This window comes from Chiloscyllium punctatum, chromosome 17 (genome assembly GCF_047496795.1).
Source record: "Chiloscyllium punctatum isolate Juve2018m chromosome 17, sChiPun1.3, whole genome shotgun sequence".
Lineage (NCBI taxonomy): Eukaryota > Metazoa > Chordata > Chondrichthyes > Orectolobiformes > Hemiscylliidae > Chiloscyllium > Chiloscyllium punctatum.
Window position 1 is genome coordinate 91202090 of NC_092755.1, and position 13141 is coordinate 91215230.

Below are 13141 nucleotides of genomic sequence, written 5' to 3' on the forward strand. Positions count from 1 at the left end.
AAAATGACATAAAAGAATTGCTTAAAACAAAGTTGGCTAGTAAGAAACAGCATTTTAACAGGCATCTGGATCCCATTTAAATCACACATATTTTGCATAACTTCAAAACCAAAGCCATTTTTCACATTTGCACATTTTCCATATTAATCATTAGGATATTGCACACTGTCATTTTTATCCAGAAGAAGGTGCAACTAGGTAAAGACACTATCCTATTGTAGTGGTTTACAAATCCTCAGTTATGAGTAAACCTTTGCTGTACTGACATACTCCCAGAGATGTCCTCACCTATTTTTCAAAAAAATGTCATAAATTCTTCAAATGGAATACAGTCAATTATTGCAGAAAACATTTCTTACTCCTATAAACTAATAGAAATAAACATCCCAATGGGTGAACACTGCATAAAAATATAGAAATTTATTGACTGTTATCAGATAATTTAGTACTTTCCTCAATTCTGGGAATATTAATTTTGGGGTAACCTCTACCTTCAAAACAGAAAAAGGTATTTTGCATCCAGAGGAATGGGTCTTAAAACTTGGAGAAAGAATCAACCCATCGGGCTACAAGTATCTCCTTCCACTGTGAATTCAAAAGATCAGAAGTCACGCACCATCCTACATTCGACAAAAACACATTTTCTAAACAAGTTGGATTGATATCTTTGAGGTCACCAATCCAAATAACACCTTCTAATGGCAACTAGGGCTGAACAATAACTACAATTTTACCATAATGTCACCCATATCCCCCAATAAAAAGGGCATCCTTCAGCTAGTATTACAAGAGCGTGCTGAACCCCTTGATGAGACATTTGTACCATTGATAGTCAAAGGTGAGGTGCCGGAAGACTGGAGTTTGGCTAACATGGTGCCACTATTTAAGAAAGATGGTAAGGAAAAGTCAGGGAAATATAGACTGATGAGCCTGACATAGGTGATGGCAAGTTGTTGGAAGGAATCCTGAGGGACAGGATGTACATGTATTTGGAAAGGCAAGGACTGATTAGGGATAGTCAGCACGGCTTTGGGCTTAGGAAATCATGTCTCACAAACTTGATTGAGTTTTTTTTTTAAAAAGTACCAAAGAGAATTGATGAAGGTAGACTGGTAAGCATGATTGATATGGACTTCAGTAAGGCATTTAACAAGGTTTCCCATAGGAGATTGATTGGCAAGGATACAGAACTGGCTCAAAGGTAGAAGACAGAGAGTGGTGGTGGAGGGTTGTTTTTCAGGTTGGAGGCCTGTGACCTGTGGAGTGCAACAAGGATCGGTGCCGGGTCCACTGCTTTTCGATGGATGTGAATATAGGAGATATAGTTAGTAAGTTTGCAGATGACACCAAAATTGGAGCTGTAGTGGACAGCAAAGAAGGTTACCTCAGAGTACTAAGAGATGCTGATCAGATGGGTCAATCAGCAGAGGAGTAGCAGATGGAGTTGAATTCAGATAATTGCGAGGTGCTGCATTTTGGGAAAGCAAATCTTAGCAGGACTTATACAATTAATGGTAAGGTCCTGGCGAGTGTTGCTGAACAAAGAGACCTTGGAGTGCAAGTTCATAGCTCCTTGAAAGTGGAGGCACAGATAGATAAGATGCTGAAGAAGGCGTTTGGTATGCTTTCCTTTCTTGGTCAGAGCATTGAGTATAGGAGTTGGGAGGTCATGTTGCGGCTGTACAGGACAAGGGTTACTGTTGGAATATTGTGTGCAATTCTGCAGGATGTTGTGAAATTTGAAAGGGTTCATAAAAGATTTACAAGGATGTTGCCAGGGTTGGAGAATTTGAGCTACAGGGAGAGGCTGAATATACTGTGGCTGTTTTCTCTGGAACGTCGGAGGCTGAGGGGTGACCTTATAGAGGTTTACAAAATCATGAGGGGCATGGATAGGGTAAATAGACAAAGTATTTTGTCTTGGTGGGGGAGTCCAGAACTAGACTTAGTGTGAGAGGGGAAAGATATAAAAGGGGCAACTTTTTTCACACAGAGAGTGGTGTGTGTATGGAATGAACTGTCAGAGGAAGTGGTGGAGGCTGGTACAATTACAGCATTTAAAAGACATCTGGATCGGTATATGAATAGGATGAGTTTAGAAGGATATGGGACTAGATTAGGTTAGGATAGCTGGTCGGCATGGATGAGTTCGACTGAAGGGGTCTGATTTCCATGCTGTACATCTCTATGACTCTTTGACTCTATGATTATTAGAGATCTCAACTGAGCATAAATCCCCAGCTTGCAACTTTGTGTACGATAGTGTGAAGGGTAACACTAAAGGAGATCAGAGACTTCTCAAAAGAATATAGATTTACAAATTAAACCAGATTAGATCACTTCCTTACCAGGCTTCTCCTGAGGTGCTGACTCAGGAATTCTTTCTGAGGTGTGCATTCATCGGCAATGGCAATCCACTACAAGGTCCTGATAATGAGTGATAAGCTATTCAATTATAGAGGACTTCAGGGCCAAACTCCGAGGCAGTTCCACACTAAGTCATACCTCCACGCACTAACATCGGCGATTAGGGGAAAAGAAACATCATGTGTTTATTTAGTACGTTTTGTGACATCAGAATGTCCCAACAGGCTAATAAGTCAATATTTCTTGAAGTATAATGTTGTAACATAGAGCAACAGACCAGCTACATTATACACAACAATCTACCACAACAGCAACAGGATAGCAGTATTATTGACAGTTTTTCTAGCTCTAACAGTTTACAGATCAATTCAAAACTGCTTGCATTTTGTTCCACTTTTAAATCCTTAACTTCATTAGCATCCAACAGACATCATTCAAATTCATTAGCATGAATATAACTAGCAAAGAAGCATACTCATGGAAGATTTAGTTTAAAATAAAGACAAAGTAGAGTCACGTGAAGCAGTGTTTACAACATTTTAAACTGGCAACTATCCAGCTTGGACCATGAGAATCGTTTAACTCAGAAACGTACATGTTTTGCACAGAAAGGAGACAAGAATGATTTTTTGCATTTGTTAAAAACATTAACTCACTCACCTCTTCGGGTACTGAAACAATGTAGAAGGTGGGTTGTTCTTCCCTACCATGGAAGAATTCAAGCTTACATTTTTGTTCTCGGTGAAGTACAAAGCTTTATTCGTTTCCAGCCCCCTGACAAAAAGTCCAAAGAGCAGTTATGGCAGCTGAATAACATACTGACTTTTAACTTCCTACCCTTTCATAAACTCAGCAGACATAACATCTGCAACTAGCTTTGCCACTCTGTGGCATCCAAACTCACTCAGGAAGAGGCGGGTTATATACACAGAACTTAACTCTTGCTGATTGAAGCAATTTCCTTCAACTTCGCTCTACTATGTTATCTTGAATCCCAACAATGCAAACGGCTCATTACAGCTGCAGGAAAGGAACTTTTTTTAACAAAACAAAGTTTGAGCCAACTGCAGTAACCTGATCTCTTCCCACTAATGCCAAATTTAACTTCTCATGCAGCAGTTTTCAGTTAAATACAGGCAAGATAATGTTAAAACAAGGACACAGCTACACCTGAAGACTGGCTCCTTGCTCAAACAAACAGAAACTTCTGCTCTAACAAGTATGAAATTCAACACTGAAAAAAGTGATCAAATGAACACAAAAATGAAAGACACATTTATTTGACCATTCATGACAACAGGATATCCTAAAGTACGTTTGAAGCGTGGTTACTGTTGTAATGGAGAAAATGTAGAAAACGTAGTTTGCATTGAAAATGTATAACCATCTTACCCTCTTACATTCAAAACTCAATAGCTCATCAGGTTTACAGGAAAGAAGTTTTGCGACACAAGAATGAACTATTTAAAGATTCCATTGTTCCTTTAATGAACCAGCTCAGCCATAATGATCTGAATGGCCTCATGCTGTGCTGCTGTCATTCTGAGATTCCGTGATGCACTGAACCCTCAATTTTCGCCATTTCTCTTTTTTTCTACTTCACCCATGGACATACTTTTTGCTGGTGGTTATGTAATGTATCACCTGTTAAGCCATTTAAACCAGAACAACCTCAGATTTCATTCCTTTTCTGTAGTGTTAGCTGATATCATCCTGGCTTGCACTGGAGATACAGAATTGGTCCCACCATCCCAAGGTTGAAAAAATGCAACCAGGCTGCTCATGGGCCCCTGCTGGAACATGCATTTGTGCAACAGGTCAGGATGGAATGGAGTTTGAAAATTAGATCCCTTACAATGAGAATGTCTAAAAACAACAAATCGAGATTTGTACACGAATAATGGAAACTTTCCTAAGGCTGTGTTACCCTTGAACTATATTTTGGCATTAGTATAACTTGCAGCTAAGCAGAAGGGAATATGATATTGCTACTTGAGTGACTCACCCAGGTCGTGGTTCAAGGTGACAAATACATTTCCTCGTTCTGTGTAAGTAGTAAGTGATAAGTGTAGTTCATTTGAACTATGTAAAACAAAATTCACAGGTTCAGATACTCGTCATTTTTAAATTTGTTACTTCTGGTAGCTATATTCAAAGAGGAACATATTTTCCTAAAATACTTCAAAATCCTAAGTATGTATGTAATTTGTTTATTGAATCTACATTATTCCTTTTGATCATTTTGAATGTTTTATGCTTCAGAACTACTCATAATGTGCAGTTGGTAAAGCAGCAGATACCTCCCCAAAGTGAAACAACTGAGCATTCCATTTCTTCTTTTAGTTATTTCAATCAACCCGTTCAGACTTGTGATGTCACACCTCCAGGCAGGCGGGACTTGAACCTGGATATTCTAATGCATAAGACGTAGGAACTGAGGCAGATGATTAAGGGCATTCAATCAGATTGTTGCCGATCTGAAAATGCTCAACTCCACCTTCCTGCCTTTTCCAACCTTATGGCCAAAAATCTGCCTTTCTCAGGCTTAAATATACTTAACGATCCACCTAGGCAGCTGTCTGCAATAAAGAATTTGACAAATTCACTACCTCATGAGAGAAGTAAGTCCTCCTCATATGTCTTAAAAGGGCAACCGCTTATTCTGAGATGATTCCCTCTGATTCTAGACTCTTCCACAAGGGGAAGCAACCTTTCTGCAACTATCAAATCAAGACCTTTAAGAATTTTGTATGTCTTAATAAGGTCACCTCTCATTTTTCTAAACTAATAAGTACAGTAGGTAGCTGAAAATGTGTTGCTGGAAAAGCGCAGCAGGTCAGGCAGCATCCAAGAAACAGGAGAATCGACGTTTCGGGCATAAGCCATTAGGTACTCAACCTTTCCCCATAAGACAGCTCCTCCATACCTGATATCATCTTAGTGATTCTTCTCTGGACCTCCTCCAATGTCAGTATATTTTTCCTTAGATAAACAGCCCAAAACTGCTCCCAGTATTCTTTGTTTAGATTTAGCAAGATGTAGGGACACTACCAGAAGAGCCAGAAAATGTTAATCAACTTGTCCAGACATATGACATCCCTCAGGGGCAACATGGATTATGAACACAGAGGGTCACTACCATTGCTCCATTAGATCCCAGTTCCTTCCTTTGTACTATATTGTTAAATTATTTCAGGCCACAACTATTAAATTGCAATGAAAAATAATTGTCTTCAAAACAGCTGGCAAAGTTCACTGATTCATTAACCCTGCAGATTAGATTTTATTTCAAGAATCCAAATTTCACCATTGGCCATGATGGGATTTGAAACAATGTCCCCAGAACTTCAACTTGTGATTATGGATTACCTGCGACATTACTATTATGCCACCACTAATTCAGTAAAATCTTGAATTAAATGCTGTTCTAATGGTGACCATGTAACCATTGTCAATTGTCATAAAAATCCACCTGGTTCACTAATGTCTCAGGGAAGAAAATCGACAGTCCTTGCCTAATCTAGCCCACATGTGATTCATTCCTGACAACGGACTTTTACCCGAAACGTCGATTTTCCTGCTCCTCAGATGCTGCCTGACCCACTATGCTTTTCCAGCACCACTCTAATCTTGACTCTATATGTGACTCAAGACAGCATTGTGGTAGATGCTTAATTGGCTCTAAAGGCTATTTCAGAGGGTAACTAGGAATGGGTAACAAATGCCGACTTGCCAGTGACACCTACATCTCAGACAATAATAAAATATTCTTGATTCTGAATGACAGAGATGTTCAAGATTACTCAGTCTTTTTCATGAGATGGCCTTTTAGTTTTAGTGCAGTTCCTTCATCACCAGAGGGAAATTGAGAAATAAACTTGTAAGGAGATCTCAGCTATCTGTAAGAATAATAGGGTAGTTATGTAGGGATTTTAACTTTCCAAACATCGACTGGGACTGCCATAATGTTAAAGGTTTAGATGGCGAGGAATTTCGTAAGTGTGTACAAGACAATTTCTGATTCAGTATGTGGACGTACCTACTAGAGAAAGTGCAAACTTTGACCTACTCTGGGGAAATAAGGCAGGGCAGGTGACTGAGGTGTCAGTGGGGGAACACTTTGGGGCCAGCGACCATAATTCTATTCGTTTTAAAATAGTGATGGAAAAGGAATAGACCAGATCTAAAAGTTGAAGTTCTAAATTGGAGAAAGGCCAATTTTGACGGCATTAGGCAAGAAATTTCGAAAGCTGATTGGAGGCAGATGTTCGCAGGTTCGCAGGAATGGCTGCAAAATGGGGAGCCTTCAGAAATGAGATAACAAGAATCCAGAGAAAGTATATTCCTGTCAGGGTGAAATGGAAGGCTGGTAGGTATAGGAAATGCTGGATGATGAAAGAAATTGAGGGTTTTGTTAAGAAAAAGAAGGAAGCATATGTCAGCTATAGACAGGATAGATCGAGCGAATCCTTAGAAGAGTATAAAGGAAGTAGGAGTATACTTAAGCGGGAAAGTAGGAGGGCAAAACGGGGACATGAGATAGCTTTGGTAAATACAATTAAGGAGAATCCAAAGGGTTTTTACAAATATATTAAGGACAAAAGGGTAACTAGGGAGAGAATAGGGCCCCTCAGATCACCTTTGCAATTCTGAGAGAGTGTGGCCCTTAGCTGAGGCAGGGCTGACTGTAGAGAGGTTAGGTGCCGGCGCATTGCTGCAAGCGTGGAGCGGAGGATCTTGAAGGAGAACTGTTGCTGGTGTTTTTGAATCTGTAGTCTGTACTGTTTGTCCTGTTCGGGTCCGAACTCTGCTGGTTTAAAGGTGGTCCGGAGTCCGTGTGGGATGAGTTGGTTTCAGAGGCAGGCACTGAGGAAGCAAATGTGGCTGTGGTAGCGAGTTTGTTTCACGACATGGTTGAAGAGCTTCAGAGCAGAGGAAATGACCTGGGAGTTGCAGTGGGAGAGGGACTCCCTGAGATTCTTGTAGAGAGAGGAGGAAAACTTCTTCAAGGCAGGCATCAAAAGATCAGCAAGGCCTTTGTGTAGAGCCACAGAAAATGGGGGAGATACTAAATGAATATTTTGCATCAGTACTTACTGTGGAAAAGGATATGGAAGACATAGACTGTAGGGAAATAGATGGTGACATCTTGCAAAATGTCCAGATTATAGAGGAGGAAGTGCTGGATGTCTTGAAACGGTTAAAGGTGAATAAATCCCCAGGACCTGATCAGGTGTACCTGAGAACTCTGTGGGAAACTAGAGAAGTGATTGCTGGGCCTCTTGCTGAGATATTTGTATCTTTGATAGTCATAGGTGAGGTGCCGGAAGACTGGAAGTTGGCAAACGTGGTGCCACTGTTTAAGAAGGGCGGTAAGGACAAGCCAGGGAACTATAGACCAGTGAGCCTGACCTCAGTGGTAGGCAAGTTGTTGGAGGGAATCCTGAGGGACAGGATGTACATGTATTTGGAAAGGCAAGGACTTATTCGGGATAGTCAACATGGCTTTGTGCGTGGGAAATCATGTCTCACAAACTTGATTGAGTTTTTTGAAGAAGTAACAAAGAAGATTGATGAGGGTAGATGTGATCTATATGGACTTCAGTAAGGCATTCGACAAGATTCCCCAAGGGAGACTGATTAGCAAGGTTAGGTCTCATGGAATGCAGGGAGAACTAGCCATTTGGATACAGAACTGGCTCAAAGGTAGAAGACAGAGGGTGATGGTGGAGGGTTGTTTTTCAGACTGGAGGCCTGTGACCAGTGGAGTGCCACAAGGATCGGTGCTGGTCCCTCTACTTTTTGTCATTTACATAAATGATTTGGAAGCGAGCATAAGAGGTACAATTAGTAAGTTTGCAGATGACACCAAAATTGGAGGTGTAGTGGACAGCAAAGAGGGTTACCTCAGATTACAACAGGATCTGGACCAGATGGGCCAATGGGCTGAGAAATGGCAGATGGAGTTTAATTCAGATAAATGTGAGGTGCTGCATTTTGGGAAAGCAAATCTTAGCAGGACTTATACACTTAATGGTAAGGTCCTAGGGAGTGTTGCTGAACAAAGAGACCTTGGAGTGCAGGTTCATAGCTCCTTGAAAGTGGAGTCGCAGGTAGATAGGATAGTGAAGAAGGCGTTTGGCATGCTTTCCTTTATTGGTCAGAGTATTGAGTATCGGAATTGGGAGGTCATGTTGCGGCTATACAGGACATTGGTCAGGCCACTGTTGAAATATTGCATGCAATTCTGGTCTCCTTCCTTTCGGAAAGATGTTGTGAAACTTGAAAGGGTTCAGAAAAGATTTACAAGGATGTTGCTAGGGTTGGAGGATCTGAGCTACAAGGAGAGGTTGAACAGGCTGGGGCTGTTTTCCCTGGAGCGTTGGAGGCTGAGGGGTGACCTTATAGAGGTTTACAAAATTATAAGGGGCTTGGATAGGATAAATAGACAAAGTATTTTCCCTGGGATTGGGGAGCCAAGAACTAGAGGGCATAGGTTTAGGTTGAGGGGGAAAGATATAAAAGAGACCTAAGGGGCAAATTTTCCACGCAGAGGGTGTTACGTGTATGGAATGAGCTGCCAGAGGATGTGGTGGAGGCTGGTACAATTGCAACATTTAAGAGGCATTTGGATGGGTATATGAATAGGAAGGGTTTGGAGGGATATGGGCTAGGTGCTGGCAGGTGGGAATAGATTGGGTTGGGATATCTGGTCGGCATGGACGGGTTGGACCTAAGGGTCTGTTTCCATGCTGTACATCTCTATGACTCTATGACCTTCTAATCTGATAAATGATAGATGTAATTTAATTTGGTTGAGTTATCTTAGTTGATCCGATAACTAAAATATCGAGCTCTGGATCTAATTAAAACTTTTCTGGGTTGTCCAAGGGCTCTATCTTTGGATATCAATAGTGTGGAAACGACTTCAACACTGCAAATTAGCTGTTCATTAAGTATTTAACCTAGAAAACAAAGAGGAAAGCTAACCTCATTATTCTGACAGTAAATATTTCCTATGATATTGGTACACCTATGGAGAAACTGAATTCAACACGTATACTCCTGTGAGTATTTTATATATATATATACCCAACTACTGAGAGATTTTATTTAGATTAGATTCCCTACAGAGTGGAAACAGGCCCTTTGTCCTAACCAGTGCACACTGACCCTCTGAAGAGTAACCCACCCAGACCCATTCCCCTCTGACTAATGCACCTAACACTATGGGCAATTTTAGCATGGCCAATTCACCTGACCTGTACATCTTTGGACTGGTTTCCTTATCTGGAGAGTTACACTCTGAAAAGTTAGGATGATTTTTAATAAAAGTTGTGCTCTTACAATCCTTTGTGTGATTGATCAATAAGTTGTCCATCTAGCTAACAACTTTTAAACTTGGACCTAGGTTGTGGTAAGGACTGATTTAATCCAAAATCATTATTTGGGATTTAGGCTAAGAATTGGACAAGTAGTTTTGCTGAGGATCACTGATGCATTTGGATCTATGCTCAGTCCTGATCATAGTCAGAACTGAACTAAATGATTCTGAAGGGTTAATAATTTCTCAGATTATAAAATACATGAGGATTTTCTGCTATCTAAGTGCAATAAAGATGACAATTGTCAAAGTTGACAATGAACTTTAGGGTCAAAATATTATGGCTGAGCATTCATGGGGAAATCTCATAAACTTTCAGTCAAACTGGCTTGAATCTGACATATTGTGTTCTGATTTGAGTTGAGACTCTAACAGAGATCTGACAGTGTTGACCTTTTCTTCACTTAAAAATGCTGCATAAACAGCTTTCCTTCAGTGATCTCCTAACTTTTGTCTTTACCTTCAGATGCCCCACCCTAAACATTGTCTTATTAACATACACATTACACAAGAGTCTCAATTCCTCATTTCTGGGCCTTGAATAGCAACTAATTAAGATTTCAAAACTATTTCAAAACTTCCACAAAAGCTATGAAGCCCATAGGATCCCTCTCTCAATTTATCTTGAGCTAACCCCATACTGGAAAGGGAATGGTGGACATGGGTGGAAAGAAACAGTAAGTCTTTGTTTAAAATTGCAGTTGTATTGACAATCATGCTCCAGAAAAGTATCGCTTCTTGGCCTTTTGGCTCGGAATATGTGTAGTTCCTGAGGACCAGAGGAAGAGATTCTGCTCGAGTGTTGTGGGTTCGACGCAGTGGACGTGTGCTGGCGGGGGACGAACCACGGGGATTGTGTTGCGAGTCGTCGGAGCTGCTGGAGACCATTGCTGGATTGTGATTGGACGTTGGAGGATTGTTTGGTTGTGCTGACCTGCTCTTGGTGGATCCTTATGCTGGCTTCGGCCTAACGCCAATTCAGGTACCAGCCAACCTCAGAGCTATGGCCTCAGCAGCCACTCGCAGCCCTGGCCAGGGCATTCGCAACACAGTCAGGGTGACTGTGAAGAAGGTGGAGGAGCACACACCGGTCAATTGGACAGTGTTTATGAAGAAGATTTTGCTGGAGTGCTGTGGTTTGAAGCAGGGGATGAGAACTGGAGGATCATCAACTCGGTGAAGGACGCTCTCTGGGCGGTCCGAAACCTGTTGATCTTCCAGCTGAAGGAGTTGACCCCGACCGAGTGTTGCAGACTGGCACATTCCAAGGTCCAAGACTACGTGTTGAGGGACGCGCTGAAGCTTGGGGCAGCTGCCGCCAAGGCGCGGTGGGGAAAGACCACCGTGTAAGATCGGCCTGCCGAAAGAAGAACAGGGGGCCCAGACAGACGTTTTTTTTGGGCTCTGCTGATGCCTCAGCCAAATATATGTATATATACAAGATTGAAAAAATGCACAGGATTGTAAAGGACAAGAATAAAGTCGAATCTGTGTTTGTAAATATGGACATATGTATGGCATGATCCAATGTACAGACCATCAAATCATTTATGAATAAAGTATATTTTTGGAAAAAAAAAAAAAAATGAGAACTGGGCGATGCGGACCCTGGGTCCGACACGATGACACCAGAGCGGGGAAATGACTCCAGCGTGGAGCTGGACAACTACCTCAGCCCTGGGAAGGTCCAGCAGTTTGCCGTCACCACGGGGATGCACACAGCTACCCCACAGGAGCAAGACCAGAAGAAAATGGACACTGGTAACCCCGTAAACTGGTAAAATGGGGTTTAAAATTGCCAGCATAAATGTGCGTAGCATTAAATCGGCTACGCGATGTGTTTCAACGCTGGCCTTCCTAGCCAACGTCAAAGCCGATGTCCTGTTTCTGCAGGAGTGTGGGATCCCGGACCTCAGCAGTTACAGGAGATGGTCGAGCTTGTGGGCCCACAGGCCGTCAGTGTGGTCGGGGGGCAACGATAGCCGCGCCTCCGGCCTGGGTATCCTGTTATGGGGAGGCAACTTCACCATCTCCAAGGTTAAGGAGGTGGTGGGCGGGCGCCTCCTTGTTGCGGACGTTAAATACAGAAACGCTCCCGTGAGACTAATCAACGTTTACGCCCCAGTGGGTAAGAGTGAACGGTTGGCCGTCCTGCAACAGCTTCCACTGCTGCTGGCTACGTCCAGGCTGGTCATTCTGGCCGGAGACTTCAACTGCATCATTGATGCAGATGGACGATCCGGCGGGGGGGACAGTAAACCGGACGCTACGTCCAGAGCCCTGATGGAAACGGTCAAAGACGCCAAGCTGCACGACGTCTTCAGCACCCCTGCAGGTGGAGCGCAGCGTAGATACACCTGGTCACGGGCAGACGGGTCTATCCGCTCAAGAATAGATTACCTGTTTGTGTCCCGAACGCTCTCGGTCAGATCCACCGACGTCAAGCCGGTGTTCTTCTCTGACCACTGCCTCCTGCTGGCCGACTGTCACCTACAGGACGAACAGCGGGCAAGGGAACGTGGAAACTGAACACTAAGCTGTTGACCCCGGGAAACATCGAAGAGCTCAAGAGGGATTATGCAGGTTGGAGAACCGTGAAGCCCCTCTTTGAGTCTCCAGCAGACTGGTGGGAAACGGTAAAAGGGAACATCAAGAGGTTCTTTATCCTCAAAGGTGTCCAGGAGGCGAGAGAGAGGCGTGGAAAACTGTTCTAGCTCCAGGAAAGTATGCAGAACCTGCTCCTGCTGCAGATGATGGGGGTCGATGTCACGGAGGACCTCAAAGAGGTGAAGGGCCAGCAAGCCTCGCTCTTTGCCTCGGAGGCCTCCAGGATAATCTTCCGGTCCAGGGTCTGCTCGGTGGAGCAGGACGAGACGTGCTCACGTTTCTTCTTCCAGAAGGTGCACAAAGAGAGCTCCGTGCTCAGCAGCCTGAAGAAAGAAAATGGCTCGGTAACGTCATCTCAGGCTGATGTCATGAGGATCAGCAAATCCTTCTACGCCAGCCTGTATGACTCGAAGCCGACCGACAGCGAGGCCTCCCAGTCGCTCCTGTCCTCTATCACGGAGGTCCTAGATGACGGAACACGAGAGAGGCTGAACCAGCTGCGATCTCTGGATGAACTGACCAAGGCCCTCGAGTCCTTCGAAAAGAATAAATCTCCCGGAAGCGACGGCTTACCGGTCGAGATTTATTCCGCTCTTTGGGACTTGATCGGCCAGGACCTGCTGGAGGTGTATGTCAGTATGCTTCGGGCAGGTACCATGAGTGAATCCATGAGGAAAGACATCATCACCCTCATCCACAAGCAGAAGGGGGAGAGGGAGGAAATTAGAAATCGGAGACCGAACTCACTCTTAAATACAGACTACAAAATCTTGTCAAAGGTCA

General features: G+C 43.1%; 1 protein-coding gene across 3 annotated transcripts in view; it reads right to left on the reverse strand.

The window, feature by feature from the left end:
* acacb (acetyl-CoA carboxylase beta) overlaps nucleotides 1–3352 on the reverse strand; it is a 139358-nt gene extending 136006 nt beyond the window's left edge. For 2 of the 3 annotated variants that reach the window (XM_072587880.1, XM_072587879.1), the window contains exon 1: nucleotides 3028–3352. In XM_072587880.1, coding sequence (XP_072443981.1) covers nucleotides 3028–3077 — 50 coding nt within the window. In that variant the 5' untranslated portion in view covers nucleotides 3078–3352. Of the gene's footprint in view, nucleotides 1–2348; nucleotides 2515–3027 lie in introns of all 3 variants that reach the window. The other variant, XM_072587881.1, reaches the window with a different exon arrangement.
* Between the last annotated feature and the right edge of the window lie 9789 nt (nucleotides 3353–13141).